The sequence below is a fragment of the Capricornis sumatraensis genome, chromosome 3, assembly GCF_032405125.1.
Source record: "Capricornis sumatraensis isolate serow.1 chromosome 3, serow.2, whole genome shotgun sequence".
NCBI lineage: Eukaryota > Metazoa > Chordata > Mammalia > Artiodactyla > Bovidae > Capricornis > Capricornis sumatraensis.
In genome coordinates, this window is record NC_091071.1 from 41,864,621 (window position 1) to 41,885,451 (window position 20,831).

Genomic DNA, 20,831 nt, shown 5'->3' on the forward strand with positions numbered 1-20,831 from the left:
GGCCTGTCACAGGCGATTTTCCCTGCCTGAGTGGCAGGCCAGCCGGCAGGCGGGGCGGTGGGGGCTGCAGTCTGTGTGTGGCTCAGGGTCCATCCTCCCACGGCTCTGCACGCCGGCCCTGGCCCTTAGGGCAGGCTCGGTGCCGAGCTGAGAGCAGGAGTCCCTGCTGGCTGGCCGGACGCCCGCCCCTCGCGGTCACCCCCGTCCAGGTCAAGGTCGGGGGCCACGGAGGAGCCAGCTAGCCGTGGCTGTTGTGGGCAGGAGGGAGTCTGCGGAGCCCAGAGCCCAGAGCGCGGAGGAGGCGGGAGGCCACAGCTAATTTGTACACTAAGTGCTTCTGACAGGGCTGCCTCACAAGTGAGAACACCCCACCGCCTGCCTCGGGAAGGCCACCGCAGCCAACGGGTGGGCAGCCAAGCGGCCTGGGTGAGGGCCGGGAGGGGCTCCAGCCGGCGAAGACGGGGGACACGGGGGGGATGCAGCCCAGACAGGCGCCCCCGCGGACGCGTCAAGAGGCTGTGCCTCACCCACCGCCCGCACCAGCTTAGGTCCAGGTGCCGCCAGGCCCCACCTCAGCACCTGCAGCACCTGCCGGGAACAGCAGCCACGGGCCCCTGACCCCCAATTCCCTCAGCCCTCCCTGCCGGGGAAGGTGTCCAACGGGAGTGGGCACAGGCCGGGGTCTCCAGGCCAGCTGACAGGGAGGCAGGCAGCCCCCGGGCACGTCAGCTCTCATGTCCTGGGCGTCTCAGGGCTGCAGTGATGCGGGCCCAGGTTCCCCGGGACGCCCTGGGGTGACAGAGCCCGGCCCCCGGAGGACAAGGTCCGGCGCAGCCGCGGATAGAGCGGGGGTGGGGTGGGGTGGGGGGGCGTCTCCAGGCACTGAGCGGAGATGCGTTGTGGCAGCTCCCCGCCGCCCGAGGCCCGCCCGGAGCGAACACTGCTGGTGGCTTTAATTGCTTTCACATTCGATAGGCTGGCCCAAGACAGGCCTCTTACACCCTGCACGGCCTCGGCACCCCAACCCCCTTCTCACTGGGAGGCTGGCTTCCCTGGCCCCACACGGAGCCTGGGCTGGGACTGCAGGCTGCACGCCGCCCAGCCTGGCAGGGAGTGGGCACAGGGTGGCCGTCTCCCAGCCCCGCTCACCCTCTGCTCCGCCCGGGACCAACAGATCCAGACAGGCACCTGGAACACAGCTGTCTCTCTAGGAAAAGCCCAGCACTGGCACAGCCCTTCTGAGGCTTCGTGAGTGCCAGTCTGCAAACCACCACAGGGTTAGGGCTGAGCCTCTGCCCCAGCTGGATGCCCCGTCCTTCCTGGGGTGCAGGCAGCGGGTGGCAGGGTGCCCCTGAAGGCCTGGGAGGCAGGCGTGTATACCCGCCCAGGCATCCCAGAGAGGCTGTCCCTAAGTGGGCACAGCTCTGTCCTGGAGAGGAGCCCAGGGGCCCCTCTCACAGATGGACGAGAACGAACTTACAAAACAAAACATCTTTATTTGGTCCGTCGGAGCCTGAGTCTGGAAACACCCATGGGGTCATCCTACTGGGATGGCGCTGACGTTGATAAAATAGTCTCTGTGTCAGAAGAGCTGCCGTATGTACAGGGTTAAAAATACTCACAGCTCAGAGTACGAGGAGGAGTACAAAGGGGGCGGGGGTGGGGGGTCTAGTGCTTCTGGTGCTCCTCCAGGTGCGAGCCCCCCACTCAGAGTAACAGGAGGAGCACAAAGGGGGCCGGGGGCCTAGTGCTTCTCCAGGAGTGAATCTGCCCCCCCCAACCCGGCAAGACCCACAGAAAGCGAGGGACCATGGGCAGGGCCGCTCGCTGCCAGGGGCTGCTGGGCAGCAAGGCTGGGCACCCAGGAAGCGGCCTTAGTCGTCCCCAGGCAGACACAGAGCTCAGGGCTGAGCAGCGCAGGGAGAACGCTGGCTCAGGGGGAAGGGTGTGGGGCTGGGGCCCACCCTGCATGTGCCTGGACACAGCCGGGGGACTCTGGGACTCTGAGTCTCCTGCAGGTCAGGTGGTGCCAAGCACGGGGCTGGGCCCAGGCCCACCTGGCCGCCGCCCCAGCCCCAGCCCTAGCCCTAGCCCAGGGCATGGCTTCGACCCTGGCTGCGCGCCAGGAATTGCATAGTGCCCCTCCCCACCCTGGCTCACCCCACAGTTCCAGGCACCTTCCTCGGACCCTACTGGGGCTCCAGGGACCCCTGCTGGCCACATGAGGGCTTGCAGTGGTGGAGGGGGGGGTGGATAGGTGGGATATGGGGGCAAACTGAGGGAAGGCTCTCAATCTCTGGCCACAAAGGGGTGTCCCTACTCTCACCCTGGGGTCTTGACCTCTGACCTCCCCAAACTGGGGTGGTCCCTGCTCTCATCCTTGCGCCCTGGCCTTGACCCCCTAAAATAGAGGTGGTCCCTACTTTCACCCTGGGGTCCTGGCCTGACCCAGCAAGGGGGTGGTCCCTGCTCACCTCAGGGTCCTGGCCTCTGATCACAAAATGGAAATGGTCCCTGCTCTCACCCTGAAGTCCTGACCTCTGACCCCTACAAGAAGGGTGGTGCCTGCTCTCATTCTAGGGTCCTGGCCTCTGACCTGCCCAGATTTGGATTTGGAGCACATGGCTGCCTGACCAGGGCAGGAGACCCAGGCCCATGGATAAGGGGCAGCCTCACCTTGACTCTGAAGGTTGGAGCCAGACCTCAAGGTGGCCTGATCAGAGAGGCTGGCACATGGCTCCCTAGAGCTGGAGGTGGGTTCGAGGTAATCTGCTGGGTGACTGGGAGGCCCTGGGCAGGAGGGAGAGGTGGAGAGAGGGCCAGGGGAGCTGTGCCCGCAGCTGGAGCTCCCTGGGTGGGGGTCCTGAGATTGTGGTTCAAGCGTCCTGTGTTGGGGTCTCCCTCATAAAGTGCGTGTGGGGGCAGGCGGGTGGGGGCAGGGAGGTCACAGCGGTCGGGGCCCGTGCAGGCCAGCGACCTCGGGCGTGAGTGGGGGGCTGTGGCTGCCCTTGGAGGCCGTCCAGTCGCTGAGGAAGGCCTGCGCTGCCTTGCGGTGCGCCAGGCGGTGGGTAATGGAGAAGCCGGCATTTCCTTCCAGCTGAGAAAGGATCACCAGGACCTGCCTGGGGGAGGGGGCCGGTGAGGGCCTGCGGGGCCAGCGGGCCGCCGGGGGCGGGGCGGGGCGGGGCGCACCTGTGCAGGGGCGGCACGCTGTCCTGGGTGCGCAGGCTGCCGCGTGTTGACACCACGTTGAAGCTGTCGGAGCAGTCGCACTGCACATGCAGGTAAGACTTGGGGTGCCGATTCTCCACAACCACAATGAGCCCCGCCCAGCCGTGCGTCAGGTAGTAGCAGGTCATGCCCTCGCGGCCCTGGGCGCAGGCGGTGCAGGTGTGGGTGGGCGGGCCGTGGGCAGCCACCTCCTGCCGCCTCCCCAGGAACCACGCCCGCCCACCCACCTCGTGCCGTTCGCCCCTGCTCTCCGTGAGCAAGATGATGGCGTCGGCCAGCGTGGTCGGCTGGGCCTCCACGGGCTCCACCATGACGAGCCTCGAGCTGTACACGGCCAGCACGTGGCCGGGTGCCTCCGGGGTGCTGCGTGGGGCGCCCGCTGAGGGGCTGGAGGCTGCAAGGAGCACCCAGGGAGAAAGAGAGGGAGCGTGCGGGCGGGGCTGCGCAGATAGGGATGGCGTGGGCGTGGCCCGGGGCCGTGTGGGCGGCCCATGCTGATAAGACTGTATGGGCGGAGCCTGGGGGGCCATGGGCAGGTCTGGGCTGTGTGGGGCGGGGCCTGGGGCTGTGTGGGCGGGGCCATAGGCCATAGTCACCTACCCTGCAGGGCGGGTGGGCCGGGCACAGGGCCCCAGTGGTTGAAGGCACAACACACCACGGCGTACTCGCCAGGCTCCAGCATCACGTCACAGTTGACGAACTTCTTCACAGCGCGTTTGCTGTGGGCTAGCAGGCGGCCCAGGCTCAGGCGGCCGCCGCTGCCGAAGGAGGCCCGGAACACCAGGACACACAGGTCCAGGAGGTGACTGTCCACTGAGTCCGAGCGCCTGGGCGAACGGATAGGTCGCGAGTGGCCAGGCCCCGCCCCTAGACCCACACCACCCTGCCATCCCGTCCCCAGTCCGCTCGGCCAACCTGCTGCCCTCCTGGAAGAGGGCAAACTCCAGGGATGCGCGCTCCAGCACCGTGAGGGCCGTCACGCCCACCGGCCCGCTGGCCGAGCTGGGGAAGCTGCCTTGCACCCGGGCCTCCTGCCAGTCCGAGTGCACCTTGCAGATATCCACGGAGTCGAAGTACCTGGGCAGCGAGAGGATAGCCGGCTGAGCGGCCTCCACCCAGCTGCCCGCACAGCATGAGTCCCTGGGCGGGGTGACCGCAGCAGGCTCTCGCCCAGCTGGCAACTCTTGGAATCCGTGTTCAGAAACCCCAGTCTTGGCTGTTGTCTGTGGACACTGCCAGGGGGCGCCAGGCCCTAAGGCTGACCAACGGGCAAAGCCCCCAGCAGAAGCAACCCCACCAGGCAGTAGATAGGCAGAGCTCCTGGCAAAGATGCTGTATGTGTCAGGGTGAGTGGTGTGTGGTACCTGACGAAGTCGCTGTACTCCATCCAGAAGACACCCTCGCTGCTGCCATGCGGCATGAGCTCATTCCGCAGGTGCCCCGGCCAGTGTGGCCACTCGTCTGACCAGCTGCCGTTCCAGGAGAAGCGGCCCCATGGGTTCCGTAGGCGCAAGAGCCTTCGGACAGACCGCAGGGTTGGGTCTGTCCCAACCCTGGGTCTGTTGGCCCCGCCCTGCCCATGGCCATGCCCCACCACGCCCATCCTTACCTGGAGCCCTGGACATCCCGGACATCCAAGATGGAATAGGCGTGGCGGGGACGCAGGCCTAGACTCTCATAGGCAGCATCGTCCACCTTCATGTTGCCCCCACCACAGGAGGCGCCCATGAGGAACCTGTGCAGTTAGAGCAACCCACTGACGAGGGCCCCTAGGTATTGGGGTGGGCTCCCTCTCTAGGGGACACCTGCTGTCCTGGCCTGCCTTGGGGAGGTGCAGCTCCAAGTGGGGGTCTCCCTGCCTGTGGGAGACCCACATAAAACGCCAGGGCTCAGGAAATGGTCCAAGCTCAGCGGGGCGGGCAGGCCTGGGTCCCTTGGAGGTCTGGCAAGGCTGGGGAACCCGCCAGTTCAGAGATGCTGCTCCCCAAGGAGCAGAGCCGTGCCATTGCCCACCACAGCTGAGGGCAAGGGTCCTGGACCCTCCCCAGACACTGGCCAGTGCATGCTGGGGCTCAGAAGCTCCCACTCCCCCAAGCCGTCCACCCCGGGGGCTGCTATTGCCAGGTGCCATTATGGAGCTCACTCCACATGGACCCCCAAGGGTGCTGACGGTTATCACAGGCCCAGGTCAGGACAGGGCCTTCTAGGTACAAGCTGACCCTGCCTCTCTTCACCCCATTCCAAGCAGGTGGGGTGGCTGGCACAGCATGGGGAGCTGAGCCTCCCAGCCGTGGTCAGCCCGTGCCAGAAATATCTTGTGAAACATGGGTGCAGATCAGGGCGCTGGCCTGACTACTCCCGCTGCTCCAGGTCCCCAGCGTGGCTGTCCCTCTTACCCAGCCTCTTTAGAACTCAGCATTTTGGCCCAGATGAGGTCAGTGTCCACCGGTTCCTCGCGGGGGTTCGTGGAGCTGACCTGCAAGGCCAGGCTCTCACAGGGGGCACCGGTGAGCGTGGCCAGGCCCTCTATGGCGCGCCCGGCCTGGAGCGCGAAGTAGGAGCCGTGCAGCTTGGCCAGTGCCTTCTCAATGAGGGCCACCCACAGCTGCTTGCGCTGAGCCTGCGGGGGGGCTGGAGTTGTGAGGCCGCTGCCTCCTCGCGCCTGCTGCCCGCCCGCCCGCCCACACCCCCGCCCACCTGGGAGAAGAGCAGGAAGCCGGCCTCGTCACAGGGCAGCATGTCGTCCACCAGCACCGTCGTCCACGTGCCGTCCTTGCACAGCCGCACCTGGTAGGCACCCTCTGCACACAGGCTGCGTGTGACCATCACCCGCTCAACGAGGTCTGGCCGCTCGGCCAGCACTGCCAGCGCACTCAAGAACCTGCACGAGACCAGGGTTCAGGGGGAGCTCGGCCCGCCCGCCTGCCCGCTCCCCCGCGCCGGGTGGGAGACCCACACCCACCAGCAGTTCCCCAGGAGACCCTGCAGGATGTCCGAGGGCCGGAGAGTGTGGAACACGGACCAGGAGGTGCCGTGGTCCCTGAACATGGAGCAGTTGATCTCATGCGGCCGCAGCCACTGTCGCACGCGCTGCTGGACACTGTCGCCCGCGGGGAAGCCCACAGACGCGGGCCCGGGGGGGAAGCTGTCGTCCACAAAGTTCACGCTGTTCTGCAGAGACCACGGCCACAACTCAGGGCAGGCCAAACCCCATCCCACCCCAAGAGAGTACCCAGCTACCTGAGCCCGAGAGGAAGGGGGGGGGCATGCAGCTCGCAGCCTGCAGATGGCATGGCTGAGCCTCGTGAGGCCCACGCCACCCTGTGCAGGCGTGGTGGACTGTAGCCAGCCAGGGCAGAGCAGGCTGGCGACGGGCCAGTGGGAGGTACGTGTACCCCAGGGGACAGTTCGGGGCCCAGCCTGGAGGCTGCAGGTGTGGGTGTGGGGCGCCAAAGTCCCTAGGAAGAGACATGGGGGTCCTGACAGGGGCAGGGTAGCAGGGACGCAGCTCTGGATGGACTGCCAGCAGCGACAGAGGGCAGCACCCCAGGGGGACAGAAGCCCCCCCAGGCCCCTGGGGGTGATGCCCTGGGCTTAGCCTCCTGCAGGCCAAGGGCAGAGAGCACGCAGGGCACCTGTCTCAGCTGGGGCTCTGCAACTGGGGTTGGCACCCAGCCTGCCTGTCTGTCCCCATCTTCCTGTGAGGCCACTGCTGCTGACGGCACTCACACTGGGGTGAAGGGTCAGGACCCTTGCGGACAGAGAAGAAAAAGGGCCTGAGGATCTCAGGTGAGCGGTCACATGAGGGTCACCAAAGCTGAGGCTCGGGGGGAGAAGGGATCGCCGCGGGCCCGCACCTCCCGGCAAAAGGCCACAATGTCCTCCCACAGGGCCTTGGCCTCGCCCTCGTCTGTCTGCCGCCGCTTCTCCACGAGCACACTCTCCCTGCGCCGCAGGGGCGCTACGCCCCGGCGCTGGGCCGCCATGAGCTGGGGGGTGTGGCAGGTGGCACAGTGCTTGGCCCGAGGCGCGTTGAGCAGGGTGCAGGCGGGGCAGGCCCACTGGCCTGGGCGCTCAGATGGCGCCGCAGGGAGGGGCCGGCTGGACTTGTGGGCTGGGCAGGGCCCGGGCTGGTCCGCACTGCAGTCGGGGCAGCGGGCGGTGGCATCGCCGTGCTCCTGGAAGCCGTGAAGCTTGGAGCAGCCGCACGCCGTGCACCGGGGGGTCGCCGTGGGGTTCCTGAGCGTGCACCTGGCGCATGACCAGGTGGTGAAGTCGGGGCTGGAGGGGCTGGCCGGCGTGTAACGCACGCTGTCGCCGTCCAGGTCGATGACATCGCTGCCTGTAGTGCTGGTGCTGGCCTCGCAGTGCGCAGGGCTGGTGGGCCCTGGGGGGCGCAGCGTGGGGCCCCCCTCAGCCTCCTCCTCCTCCAGGAAGCTCAGCCGCTTGCCTGACAGCAGCTCCGCCAGGCGGGAGGCCCCGGCCGCGGGCCGCCCCAGGCCCTGGGGGGGCCCCTTGGAGCCGGCAGAGGGTGAGGGCTGGGCAGCCTCAGGCACCGGTGGCTGCAGCTGGGGGGGCACCTCGCGGCGGCTGCGAGGCACGGGGTTGTTCTGGAGGGTGAGCGAGAATGGGCTGAAGGGTGGCCCCCGGGGGGGCTCCTGGTCCACGGCAGAAGGAGGGTTGGCCTCGGCGCCTTCCCCAGGCTGGGCCGGGGCCGACACACCAGGGAAGCCTGCAGGAGCCACGACTTCCGGGACCACAAGTGCCTCGGGAGGGATCCTGGGCAGCGAGAGTTTCCGGGGCCCCCCGCAGGCTGAGCAGGAGCTGGCCACAGGCGTGTTGTGCAGCGTGCAGCGTTGGCAGGCCCAGCCGCTCCCAGGCGCGGCCGCGCCCCCCTCCTGCCCCTCTGCCTCCACTGGCCGTCCACCCGCCGGCTCCACGGCCACCGGCCCCGCCGTCCGCAGGGGCCCCGCCTCGTCCCGGCAGCTGCCCGGGGGCTCTGGGGGCACCCCGTTGATGATGGGCAGTGGGGGGGCCCCCGGGCCAGGCTCGGGGGTGAAGCCGCACACCTCGCAGGCCCCCCTGCCTAGAAGGTTGCGGAATGTGCAACGGGCGCATGGCCACTTCTGCTCTTCCACGCTGAGCTGCAGGATCCGGTCCAGGTCAGGCTTGTGCCGCGGGGCCTCGCAGATGGAGCACTGGCGCTGGCCGGCCGGGTTCAGGAAGGTGCAGCGTGCGCAGGCCCACTCCCCAACCGTGGCCATGGGCCCGGGCGAGTGCGTGTGGCTGCAAGGGAAGGCCGTGGTCAGGAGTTTCTGACAAGACGTCAAGAGTGTTCAGCGGGGAACGGATGGTGTTTTCAACCAACGCGCTATAAAAATGGGATCTAAATGCTGAAGAAGGAGTCAGGCCCGTACCTCACACCATATTCAGAGCTTAACTCAAAATGGATCAATGACCTCAGCGTGGGAACGAAAACTACGAAACTCTTAGAAGCAAAAAACGTGGGTAAATTTTCACGACCGTGCAGGCAAATGAAGGAGGAAACAAAAGAACATCAAAACTAACATCTCCCACGAGTCAAAGAACACCATAAAGTGAGAAGATATCCTATGGGAGACAACGTTTGCAAACCGTGTGTCTGACCAGGGTCTAGCACCCAGAACGTATGAATCATTCTTACAACCACACGACAAAAACCTGGTTTTAAACATGGGCAAAGGATTTGAGGCGACTTTCCCCAGAGATACGGAGAAGCCTGTGGAAACCTGCTCAGCGGATCAGTCAGGGAAATGCAAAGTGCACCAGCCCACCCGGCAGGGCAGGTGCCAGGACCTGGAGCTGGAGTGACCCGGTCTCCCACATCACTGGGGGAGCGCGCAAGAGCACAGCTGTTGTGGGAAACCGCTAGATGGCTCCCCAGAAGCTATGCAAAGACCAGTTAGGACCCAGCAATTCCACCCCAGGTACATGCTCTTTACCAGCACACATCCACACGTGCTCATGGCAGATTTGCCCACAACAGCCAACTGGTGGAATCAAGCCAAGTGTCCATCAATGAGTAAATGGATAAATAAGACGAGGAACACCGTTCAGCAGCCAGGAGCGAAGCACAGACACACACCAGCACTGGGCCCTGACAGGTGGTGTTATTCACCCACGGGGAGGTTCAGGATGTGCAAACTCAGGCAGGAGGAGCCGGCGGCTCCCGCGCGCTGAGCAGGGTTGGGAGCGGGGCTGGCCCCTCACCCGCCTCTCGAGGCCAGCCCACGTGGGGGGCATCCACGCTCTCCTGCCCTGACAATAGCTGATCTGCTTGGCAGAAACAGCAACTGTTCTTTACAGCAAAGGGCAGAGCTCGTGCTTCTCATGCTGCGTTTACGCCAGACGCTCCCAGAAGAAAGAAAACTTCCCTCTTCAAAACAAACAGAAACCCTCCTCCAAGCAGCACGATGGTTCCTGGGCCCCACGCAGGCCACTGCCGCCTCCCCGGTGTGGGGCTGAGCCTCAGGGCTCTCCGCAGCTGCCGCAGCACCAGAGTAATAGACAAGCCCTGGCTGGGTCAGCTTGGGCTTCTGCGTCACCAAGCCTAAGAGATGCCCCTGCTGCTCCCCACTGAGGAAGGCCCACAGGCAAGGCACAGGCACACGCGGCCACACAGACAAGCCGCACACACGCTGCAGCCCGGGCCCAGGTTCAGACAGCCGCCCCGCGCCCTGTGGGAAACTTGGGGGAAGACTCAAGCCTGCCCTCAGCTCCAGGCCCCTGGTGGTCTAGGAGTGCTAAGCACACGAAGGAGGGCAGGAAGCCCAACCCTACACCCCTCACGGCCCAACAGCTGGCTGGGCCCGGGCCCAGATGAGCATGAGGCCACACTGGGATCCTTGGCTGGCGTCCCGGGAGGGTGGGAGGCAGTGCGGGCTGCCTCCCTCAGGGACCCGCATGGCCCATGTCGCGTCTTGGCGTCACAGGGTGGGTGAGGACGAAGCGGCTCAAGGGGCAGCAGCAGGGTGTCCGGAGGAGCCTGGGCCTTCGCCGCCCCAGCCCCAAAGCCAGGGTCACCTCCCAGCACCCTAATGCACCAGAGCCTTCAGACGCTCCCAAGCACCGGGTGCACTCGGAGGCTGGGCGCTCACCCTCAGTGCAAAGGCAAGCAGGTGGGGTGGACAGCGCACCTCAGCTCTTTGGGCTACAGCCTCAGCCCCAGGTCAGAGCGAGGCGGGGGCGGGCGCTCCTGGGACATGGGGGCTGCAAGCAGCTGGGAGGTGGCCTTCGGCTCCCCGGAAAGCTAAGCAGAGTAAGTGGGGTCCCCACTCAAGGACCCCGCTGGTCAGGCCAGCAGACCTGAGGCTGCACTGCCCGGCAGGATGCCTACTTGACCCCGACCCCTAGCTGGTCCCAGGGAGCACGTGGGTACCTCCCTCTGAGGCCACCCTCAGCCAGTCTTGCGCCGTCCCCTAGGCCTGTGTCCCCAGGGGCGGCCTGCAGCCGACGCCCACACCAAGCCCAGGTCCTCTGGGCCTTGCAGCTCCTGGTCCGCCTGGCGGTGGGACCAAGCCCAGACCTGCAGGCTCTTCAGTGGAGGGGGTGCCCCTCAGGGCAGGGATGGCCTGGCCAGGCCACCCACACGCGCGTGTCCAGTGGAGGCGTGAGGAGGGTTGGCCTGCCTCTGCCGCACCAGCCCCCTGCCTGCTCCTCCTGGGTCTAGTCAGGTGCCTGTGGATTCCTCAAGGTCACTGGCAGCTCTTCCTCCTGACTCACTCCAGGTGGCACAGTTAACTGCTGGAGGTGCTGGGCCAGAGAATGAGAGGGTACGGACTGGACAGGTGACCTCTCTGCACCCACCTCGAGGCCCGTACCCCTCCCTGAGGCCTAGCAATTGCCCCCTCCCCAGCAACTTACCCTAAGGACGTAAATACACGGAAATGAAATGACACGTGTGCATGGAGGAGGCACGAAGGGGCGCGCCGGACCCTGGGGAGACGCCGGTCAGAGCAGCACAGCCACCGCCCTGCACGCAGGCGGGGCAGGCGGGGAGGGTGTGGAGAAACCAGAGCCCTCCCTGCATGGCTGGGGGTCTGGGAAACGGGGCGACCACCGTGGAGAACAGCCTGGCAGCTCCTCAGATGGTTAAACGTAAACTTACGGTGAATACCAGCAGCCTGATTCTGTGTACCTACACAAGAGAAGTGGCAACACGTGTCCGTGCAAAATCCTCTCCACGCACGTCCACAGCGGCAGAGCCGCCAGGGTGAGTGTCCGTCAGTAACCAGCAGGCCTACTCCACACGGTGGAGCGTCGCTCAGCCAAAAAGGGGCGAAGTCCTGACACTCACTACCACGCGGACGGCCCGAGAACACAACGCTCAGTGAGAAGCAGACACAGGCCACACACCGTGAGATTCCCACCGCGTGAGTAGAGCCCCTGATGGCAGGTGAGCACTGACTCAGCACAGGGAGCCGAGGCCCTCTGCTCCGCGGCCGTCCCTCTAGACTGTGGGCCTCCATGACTATGTTCCCTGGGGTCACTTGGCGACCCCCAGAAGCCTGACAGGACCCAGGTCCTGCTCCATGCACAGGCTGGCCGCCTAGATGGTGAGCCCAGGACACGCTCAGGGCCCCACAGACACCAGGCACTGTCCTGCACAAGTGAGCTGTGTCTGAGGAAAGTGCCTGCCGAGGGCCGCCAGCGGAGGGCGGTGTCTGCACCCGAGGTAGGCCGGGGTGCCGAGAAGGCCAAGTGCCCCCTCTGGCCCAAGGGCAGTGGACTCTGAGTGTCTGCTGAGCCCCTCACCCTCCAGTCAGGCTGCAGGACATGGAGAACCTGGGGCGTCTGTGTGTGGGGGCATGTGGGGGCCCAACCCACCAGGTCTCAGCGGTGGGCAGCGTGGCTGGGCTGCCCACCCCTCACCTCGGCACCTGGAGGTGGAGCTCGCCGTGGTAGCCTGGGTGGCTGGGACCGAGTCCAGCTGCAGCTGGAGGACGCAGGCACGTGGAGGGAGGCTCGTCAGCGGGACCCACAGCCTCCTACCCCCTGCAGGCAGCCACGTCACAGGGCGACACACATCGGGCCACGGCAGGGCCACAGATTCCACGGGAAGCAAGCAGCATTCTCGGTGCGTGCCGTGCCCCTGGCCCCCACCAGCAAGCAGTTCCAGCAGCCTCTCCAGCGCCAGCGGACAAGCAAGCCCCCGGCCTGAGGCAGCGGTGGTCCCGGCCCCACCATCTGTGGTTCTGAGACCCTCAGCCCAGCTCCAGGGGACGGGGGTCCCGGGTGTGCTCTGCCCAGTGAGCAGCCCGAGTCGCCCGGGTCTCTGGGGTGAAGAAAGTCTCCAGAGGGCCCTAAGGGACAGGGCCCGCTTGTCTGGGAGGTGCCGGCCGAGCAAGGGCATCTAATGGCAGCCCCGCCCTCAGGCCCGGGGCGCCCCTGCTCCACCTGCTTACCTTCGGGCCCGGGGCCGCGGGGGCGGGTGCTGCCGGGTGCCCAGGCTGCCGCCCCACGCAGGCCCCCCGGGGCCACTCCTACCCCAGCCAGCCGCTGCCGGGGGACCCGAGCAGGGCGGGCCCCGGGGGAAGCCGTGGTCCGACTCGGTCTCCGCGGCCAGCGAGGAGGCAGAGCTCCCCATGGCCCCCGCGGCAGCCACGCTGAGCACCGGGCCTGGTCACAGGGCGCCGGCGGCGGCGGGCGAGGCGGAGCATGGAGGAGGGCGGCCTCGCGAGCCGGGCTGGTCCGAGGAGCACAACAGAAATGACAGAGACAGAGAGAGAAGAGACACGTGACTACGGTGCCCGGAGGGTCCCAGCACACGCGCGGCTTCCAGGGCGGCAGGGGCACCTGCAGCAGGTCCACTGCGGGGTCCCCCCGCCCCACGGTGCCCCCTATCATGGCCCCGCCGGCGCCCCTGGGGCAAGGCGGCTGTGCCACAGTTGCTGGCCTTCAGAATAGGTCTCACCCTGAAAGAAACAATCGAGGAGATATTCAACCAGAGAAAATGAGCTGGAAGAGGGGCGCCTGGTAGGGCTGGTGAGCCCTGGGCACCGTCCACAGTCACCACCATGGCCCTTATGGAGGACAGCCTCCCTGACCTGGAGACGGTGAGCAGGAAGGGGCCCAGGAGGCTGCCTGCTCTCTGGAGGCGTGGGCCCAGGTGCTCCTGCCCTGAGGTGGGAGGCTGGGCAGGGGGAGGGCGGGGGGGCGTCTCCTTTCAGATGAGGTGAGTCCCAGTCAGGCAAGGGAAGACACCTGGGCTGCCTCTGGGCCGCCGTGGGTGTCCCCTTCGCTTTCTGGTCAAGCAAGTGACCAGCAGCTCTGCCTCAGCCCAGGTCCATCACCCACAACCCCCTCCCAGTAGGCACCCAGGGCCCAGCAGCGCAGCAGCTCTGCAGCGGGGAGGGCCTGGGCCCTGCCCTCAGGGCTGCAGTCAGGCCAGAGAGCCGGGCAGCAACACGCCCGCTGGACCTGCTCCTCCAAGGGACCCAGACCAGGGCCGGACAGGCTGCCGAAGGCCCAGTGCCCCTGAAAGTCACCCACCACTCAGGTTTCCCCTCAGCTCGACCAGAGCCAACTGGGGGTGGGGGTGGGGTGGGGTTCCCAGTGGCTGCAAAGCCAACGCTCCCCACGTCCACCGACAGGAGGGCCGCCTGGTGGGAGCGCGCTGCGAGCCGCAGGGATCACTTCTCACTCCCGACAGACACGTGGAAAAGGCAGGACAAGGGGACAGACTCATGTCACCCGACACGCCTGCCACACCGCTGGGCCCACCTGACATCAGGGTGAGGCCTGTGTGAGCCCAGGACCACCCGCCTCCAGTCGTGGCCCTTTCCCTCCCACGGCGGATGCTCACCCCCACGGGGACGAGTCACGCTCGGGCAGCGGCCGCAGCCAGAGCCCTATACCCTGGGCTGCGAGGGGGCACTCATGGCGGTCAGGCCCACGCCGAGCAGGTCCTTCAGGACACCTGCCCCTCCACGGCGACGAGGCAGACGCACCGCAACCAGGCCAGCCCCCAGCCTCCTGCCACCACCCCACGGTGACGCCTTCCCGGGGAGAGACCCCGAGCGTCTCCAACCCTCCCTTTACGCAGTCAAACCCTGAGCGGCCGAGGCCTCGAGCTGAAGCTAAGCCACGAAGGTGCCCATGGAGCAGGAGCACCTATGCCCGGGCCCAGGCTCGGGCTGACCAGGAGCTCAGCCCGCGCCCACTGAGAGCACAGGGGATGGCTGGGGGCGCCCACCCACAGCCAGACCCCGGGTAGTGAGGACAGGGCCCGGCCTCCGTGCGGCCTTGGTCTTGGGGTGGCAGGCGGAGTCCTGCAGCAGGGAGACAGGTTGGCACCCCTGGCCGATGGACTCTGGGTCCTGGCGATAAGCCTACAGGCTGGGCTGCTGCTCCAGGGCCAAAGTCCAGACCTGTCCAGGGGGGAGGGCCCTGCCTGGAAGACCCGCCCCAGAACCTCGCCTCCCAGGCCAAGCCCAGGCTCCAGGCCACAAGCCATCTGGCGTCAGGGCCTCACACTGTGCAGTCTGGGGCCTGCCTCGGCTGCTCCTTGCTGCCTGGTCCAAGGCCACCACCGTCTAGGCCAGCCAGGGCCACAGGGGACAAGGCCTCCCACAGCCTGGCTCTGCCCATGGCTGGGGCCACCAGGGAAAGGTGCCTGGGGGGCGAGGGTCAGGGCTCTCGGCAAGCAGTTAGCAAGACTCCCCGGGACTCAGGTCCTGGTACCACCTGTCCACGGGGCACATGCCTCCTGTCCTTCCCAGGTGCACTGTGAGGCCCAGACACCCCCCACTGGCCGGGCCAGGACCTTAAGGAGGGGGCTGTAGAGATTCTGCTGAGAGTCACCAACAATGTCCCCTGAAAACCAGCCTCAGGAACAAAACAGAAACCAGCATTCCACTACCCGGCCCGGGAGGCAACGGTCCGGCCGCAGACCCTCCCCTGCACGTGCTTCAGGAGGCCGCTGTCTCTGCACCTCGGCCCTGCAGTGTCCAGCCACGGTCGGGATCCTGGGACCCCCCACCCCGTGCCGGTCACGTGGCCGGCAGGGCTCTGCTTCCAGGCCCCTGCTTTCCAGGAGGGAGGAGTGGAGGCAGATCCCCAGAGTGACACCCACAAGTGAGGGGTGGCTCGCCGGCACGGAGACCGGAGGATGGGACGCAGAGTCCCAGCGTGTTCTCTGTCTCTAGTCGTACCCGCTCAGTTGAGGCTCAAGAAGGAAACTTCCGCCAGGGAGCCAGGAACACCACCACGACTTCGCTTTCCAGTTCACAAGTTCAGAGCCGCCTGACAACAGGCGCTCGCCTCTGGCACTTCCCCATTTCTGTTGGCCAAGTGGCCGCAGAGCAGCGCGGCCTGGGTGGCTGGTGACTGCAGGCCTCGCGAGGGCAGAGTTGCTTCAGAGACATAAAGGCACTGGAGCCTCCGGCTCAACCAGGGGCGGCAGACGGGCCGTGGGGAGCATCTCCAGGGCGGCCAAGGAAGGGTCGGCAGCAAGCGCTGCCTCAGCTCCAGGCTCAGCCAATGGCCGAGGGAGCGAAGCCACGAGCGCCTCCTCGGGACACGGACACCGCGGCTCTCGTCAACAGCAGCTATCGGCCTGCTTTCCCTCTGACGTCTTGCAGCACTGTCCAGTCCCGTCCCAGGGTCTGGCCACCAGGGAGGGGGAAGCAGACAGCAGGGGAGGAGCCGCTGCTGGAGGGAGATGGTGCCGCCAGGACGGGCAGGGAGGCTGGAGCACCGGACAAGTCCTCACTGGAGGGACAGTGCATCCTGGGGGCGTCAGGAGGTCCCTGCTGCTCCCCCGTGGCCCTCAGCTCCCTGCACCGTCCTGGCAGCACCAGCACAGCCGTCCACAGGGTGACCCAGAGTGACAAGTGTGCCTGGGCAGGTGTCCAAGTCCAAACTCCACCCACACCCTCTTTCTCCTTATCCAGGAAGGTGGAGATGGGCGAGCCAGTCCTCACCCCCAGGAGGCTGCAGGTGCCATTCTGGCCCCGCGGCCCCAGAGGCCCCTCCGAGTTCAGAGCTGGGTCACCAGAGCAGCCTGCAGCTGACGCAGGATGCTCACTGACCACCTGCCTCGGTGCCGCTGGGGCAGCACTGGGCACAGGGAGCCGGGGACACCAAAGGGATGCCACAGGCCTACTGGGCACTCTTGGTTGGGGGGGAGGTACTGTGGGGGTGGTCCTGCCTGGGAGCGTGGCACAGAGGCTAGGCAAGAGAGACACCACCATGTCCCTGCTTTGGGATGCTCCTGCGGGTGCCAGGTGGGAGGGCTGGAGTCAGTGTGGGCGAAAGGGCGGCTGACCCAGGAGCAGGGAGCACCTGGGCCGAGTCTGGGCTTGGGCTGTTACATACCCAGCCCTGCAGGCTCTTCAGCGACCCGCTCAGGCCCACAAAGACATCCATGGTTTTAGAGAACCTCTAGGGTGCAGAGTCCTTCTTCCCAAATAAAAGACAAGCATCAGGGGCGGTGGAAGCAGGGGCTGGAAGGACTGGATGCGCAGCCCACTCCTCCTTCCCCACAGCCCGGCTGCCCCCAGCCTGGGCCTCCTGTTTGTAAAGCAGGGCTCAGCAGGACGCTGTCTGACACAGAGGTCCAGAGAGTCTAACGCAAAGCCTGAAACCAAAGAGTTTCAGCAAAGTGACCCCGTCCAGAAGGGTCGGAGGACCCAGCCGTTTCCTGCTCTCAGAGCACCTGGTCTGGGGCAGGGGTCCTTAAAGCAGAGACACAAGGTAAGACCTGCTCCCTCTCTAAAGTCTAGCCTGGCTTTCAGGAGGTCACGAGGTCACCAGCCTGGTTGCTCACAGGGAGCAGCACTAGAGAGCTTCAGACGCAGAAGAAAAGAGAAGCGCTCCTCCAAGGAGCAGGACAACCTAAGAGGAAGTGAGAGGTGCCTGGAACCAAGGCCAGGCCGCACCCACCAGCAGGGCTGCAGAACAGGGGCTCCCAGGCTCCCCGCCCATCTGGGGCTCTCCTCCAGGCACCTGGGCCACAGAAACACTACTCTTCTCCCCACGGTTGAGAAAGGCACTCAGAAGTGGAAGGATCAACTTACCCCATCTCTCCTGGAGCCCAGCTCTGGGGGCAGGGTCCTCCCACAGGGGCTTACACTGCCCCCAGACGCATGCAGAGGGAGGGGGCCCCACAGGAGGGGCTCTCAGGAGAGCACAGAACGACCAAGCACCCAGCTGAGTCCCAGCTCCCCCACAGTTCGGCAGGGCTCGCAGCCACAAGACCCCGAACTCTCAGGGTGGACTTTACTGGGGTCCTGTTGTCTGCAGTCTGGTCACAAACTCCTGCGTGTTAAGGGGGCCCGAGAGCCAGCCCCGTCAAGGCCATTTGATCACACAAGGCTGCCCTGACCAGGATCAGAAGTGTCCCCCTCCTGCGAGCAGCTGGGTGGGCCGGCAGCCCGGCAGACACTCTGGGGGCCACCATGGGTAACTTTTCGGTTAGCTCCAGCGCCAACAGGAAAAGAACAGGAGAAGGAAGCGTGGTTGGTGGCCAGCGGGCAGACAGGACGCGCTTGCTCCCCCACTCCACAGGGCCGGCCCGGACACTTCCCCTAACGCGGCTGCGGCCGGGACACTGACCGGAGGTAAGGGCACTCAAGGGCAGGAGGGACTGAGGCCGCCTCCCGCGTCTGCAAACCCTGGGCTAGTCCCCCGCTACCCGGCGCCCGAGGTCCTGGCGGCTCCCCTCTCCAGCAGCGTCCCCAGCCCGGCCGCGACCGGCCAGTGCCCAGGAGGCGCCGCCCCTCTGCCATGGCCTCCTGGGGGTCCAGGCCGCGCCCCCGGCCCTGGCCTGGCCCGGGTGACGGGACTCACCTCCGCAAATCCGCGGCGCCTCCTCAGTCCCCGAGGCCCGGCTCGCTCGCCAGCGCCGGCCGGCCCACAACTTGTTCTCGGAAGGCGGGCGGGCCCTCTGCCGTCGGCGCGCGGCCCCGACAGCCTCTAGCTCTGAGTGGCGGAGCCGGCGAGCGCACCGACCCTGCCCGGCCCGCGCCGCGCCCTGCGCCGCCTCCGTAGCGTAGCGCCCGGCCGGGGCCCCGTGGCTACGGCGCGCCCGGGGCGCACGCGGCACTGTGAATCGCGCGCCCGAACTACCGCTCCCACAAGGCAGTGCAGCGCGCGGGGCAGGCCGGAGGCGGAGTCCAGGACGGCGCGCGGGGCAGGCCGGGAGGCGGAGTCCAGGACGGCGCGCGAAACAGACCGGGAGGCTGACTCCGGGGCGGCGGCCTGTAGCCGCCTCGATTTGGCGCCCTCCGACGTCCCCGGCAGTCCTGCCAGCGGGCGCCGAGGGATGTGGCGGACCCCGCTGCCGGGTGGCGAGCCGTGCTGGAGGAGGCGCCGAGGAGGGAGCGAGGACTACAACCCCCAGAATGCCCGGCCCGCAGGAAGGGGCGGGACCTTCAGCGGCCCGGTCGCGACGCTTCCGGTTTCCGTGCGGGGGAGGCGCCCGGCTGTGGCTGCGGGTCTGGCTCTGGCCCCTGAGGACCACAGGGCCGGTAGATGGGCCAGCTCCCTCCCAGGTCCCTCCAAACTTTTCCGCTTCCTCGGGACCCGCAAAGGCTTCACGGTCCGACGCTCCAGTTTCGCTGGGCCGACAAGGGCGGCACCACTCGGGGGGTGACCTGGGCGCATGGCGTGTCCGAGACCCGGGCTCTCCGGCCAGCGGGGGAACCAGCACCCCTGGGCCGCCGGAGGACCGAGGGAGGCACAGCGCACAGCTCGGGCCCCGGCAGGGAGGAAGCCAGTGTGACACCTGGGGCCTCCGAGCAAAACCGCCCCCTCAGGCGCGTTCTGTCCCTGCCCGTCGGGCAGCGGGAGGTCACTCTGACAACCCAGCAGCCGCGGAACTGGGGGGTAGGCCCTGCCCCCGGCCTCCTGCCCTCCGTCGCCTAGGGTTTCTGGAAGCAGCAGGACCGGCTGAAAGAGCTTTGGTGTCAGCGGTTTACTTGGCGCCCCCGAAGCACGGGGAGGCCGCAGTGAGGCGAGGGGACGCTGAGGGCAGAACTCCGGGACCCTGGTTTTCGGAGGGGTGTGTGGAGCCGGAGAAGGCACGGCCCACGCGGGAAGACGGGATCGAGGTTCCCTGGGCTAGGACAGATTTAAGGAGAGTGGACGTGGTCCAGTTCTGCCTCCACAAGGAGATGAGCTCTGCACGGGGAGTTAGGTGATGTTTGCTCCAGCGTCCTGTCAGTAGGACCTTCGGGGACAGCGCTCAGGGCTCCTGGAAAACCTCCATCTCTCCAGATGCTGCAGCCAGGACAGCTGCGTCCCCACCCCAGGTGCTCTGGCTTTAGACAGCCCGCCGGGACTCAGGCCGCCCCCAGCTTCCTCACCTGACCAAGGCCTGGTGGCTGCAGAATCACTTGAGGACAGAGTCAAGGGCTGACTCCTAGTGGTGGCTCAGTGACCACAAGTCCCTTTCCTTCCCTGTGTATTGCTGGGGTGACTGGGTCAGAGCTGATGTCCACAGCCCCGTACCCTCCTAACAAGAAAAACAGCTGAAGTTGAGGCAGGTTCCTGCCAGCTCACTCTAGTCCCTGTTGGGGAAGGAACCGCAAAGCAGAGGGTGACTTTCAGGAGATAGCCGCCTGGAGGGGAGGGGAGACCCTGGGGGCAGATCTCCCCCATGCTCTTCTGGGCTTTAGGACACAGCAGTAGGGACACCCAGACGCTCTTGAGTAGAGTCTGCGGGGATGCGGCACAGGGACCCTCCCTGGTGTGACAGGCAAGTGGCAGTTGAGGCCAGCAGGCTGAGGACTGGACACACCCGTGCTCTGGCGGGGTTTTACGTAAGGACCTGTAACCACCTGCTTTGTGAGATGCCCTCACGGGGCCCCCGTCCCACGGTCTCTGAACCTCCAGTAGACGGAGCGACAGGCACTGGGCCCCCGGGCTGGGAATGCAGAGTGGCCACCCTTCAGCACGGACAGGCCTGAGCTGGCCTCGGCCACAGCCGGGCAGTGCGTGTGGGACACAAGGGGCCTGGGGCCAGGGTGGCTGTGCAGGAGGGGCAGAGCCTTGCCCTGTGCAGTTTGGTCATGAACAGGCTGAGACCTTGGCTCCACAGCTCTAGCAGCGTGACAGGACCTGCTTTGGGGTTGAGAGTGGAGGGTCCCCTGGGGAGAGACGCCCTCTGGCCTCCTGTGTCCCCTACGGCCTCTCTGCACTCAGTGCACATCCTTCTGGGCCGGTCCTGTAAAGAGCTCGCCAGGAAGCTCGTCCTGGGCAGCAGCCAGGCCCTGCCGCGTCATATGCTCTCCCAGCCCACCTTGTGTGGAGGGGGCTGGGACCCCTGCAGGCCAGGGTAGGGGCCTCAGTGTTGGCTGCTGGGACCAGCAGGGCTGTGGACAGGCCCCTGCGTTTAGGAGGGGAAGAGACAGCAGGGTTCAGGGAGGAACCCCTGCCTGGCTCTGGCCTACCTGACAGAGTGAGCCCTCCCCACATACTCAGCTTCTCCTCCCAGGCAGAGATGGGCCCTACAGGACATAACCCAGTGTCAAAGCAGAGGCACTGACTGTTCCAGGCCAGCAGACTCCCTCAGTGCCACCAGGCTGGGAACAAGGCCCTTACAGGTGCCCACTGACCCT

At 66.5% G+C, this 20,831-nt stretch overlaps 1 protein-coding gene across 1 annotated transcript; it reads right to left on the bottom strand.

Moving 5' to 3' along the window:
* Positions 1 to 1,560: 1,560 nt before the first annotated feature.
* On the bottom strand, positions 1,561 to 18,138 carry CAPN15 (calpain 15). Its single transcript, XM_068967862.1, has 12 exons — positions 18,061 to 18,138; positions 7,089 to 8,517; positions 6,194 to 6,402; positions 5,929 to 6,112; positions 5,628 to 5,851; positions 4,841 to 4,966; positions 4,596 to 4,748; positions 4,147 to 4,308; positions 3,832 to 4,058; positions 3,459 to 3,625; positions 3,193 to 3,371; positions 1,561 to 3,122 (listed from the first exon to the last, which is right to left on the bottom strand). The coding sequence occupies exons 2-12, from the start codon at positions 8,493 to 8,495 to the stop codon at positions 2,945 to 2,947; spliced, it is 3,216 nt and encodes a 1,071-aa protein (XP_068823963.1). The 5' UTR covers positions 8,496 to 8,517; positions 18,061 to 18,138; the 3' UTR covers positions 1,561 to 2,944.
* Between the last annotated feature and the right edge of the window lie 2,693 nt (positions 18,139 to 20,831).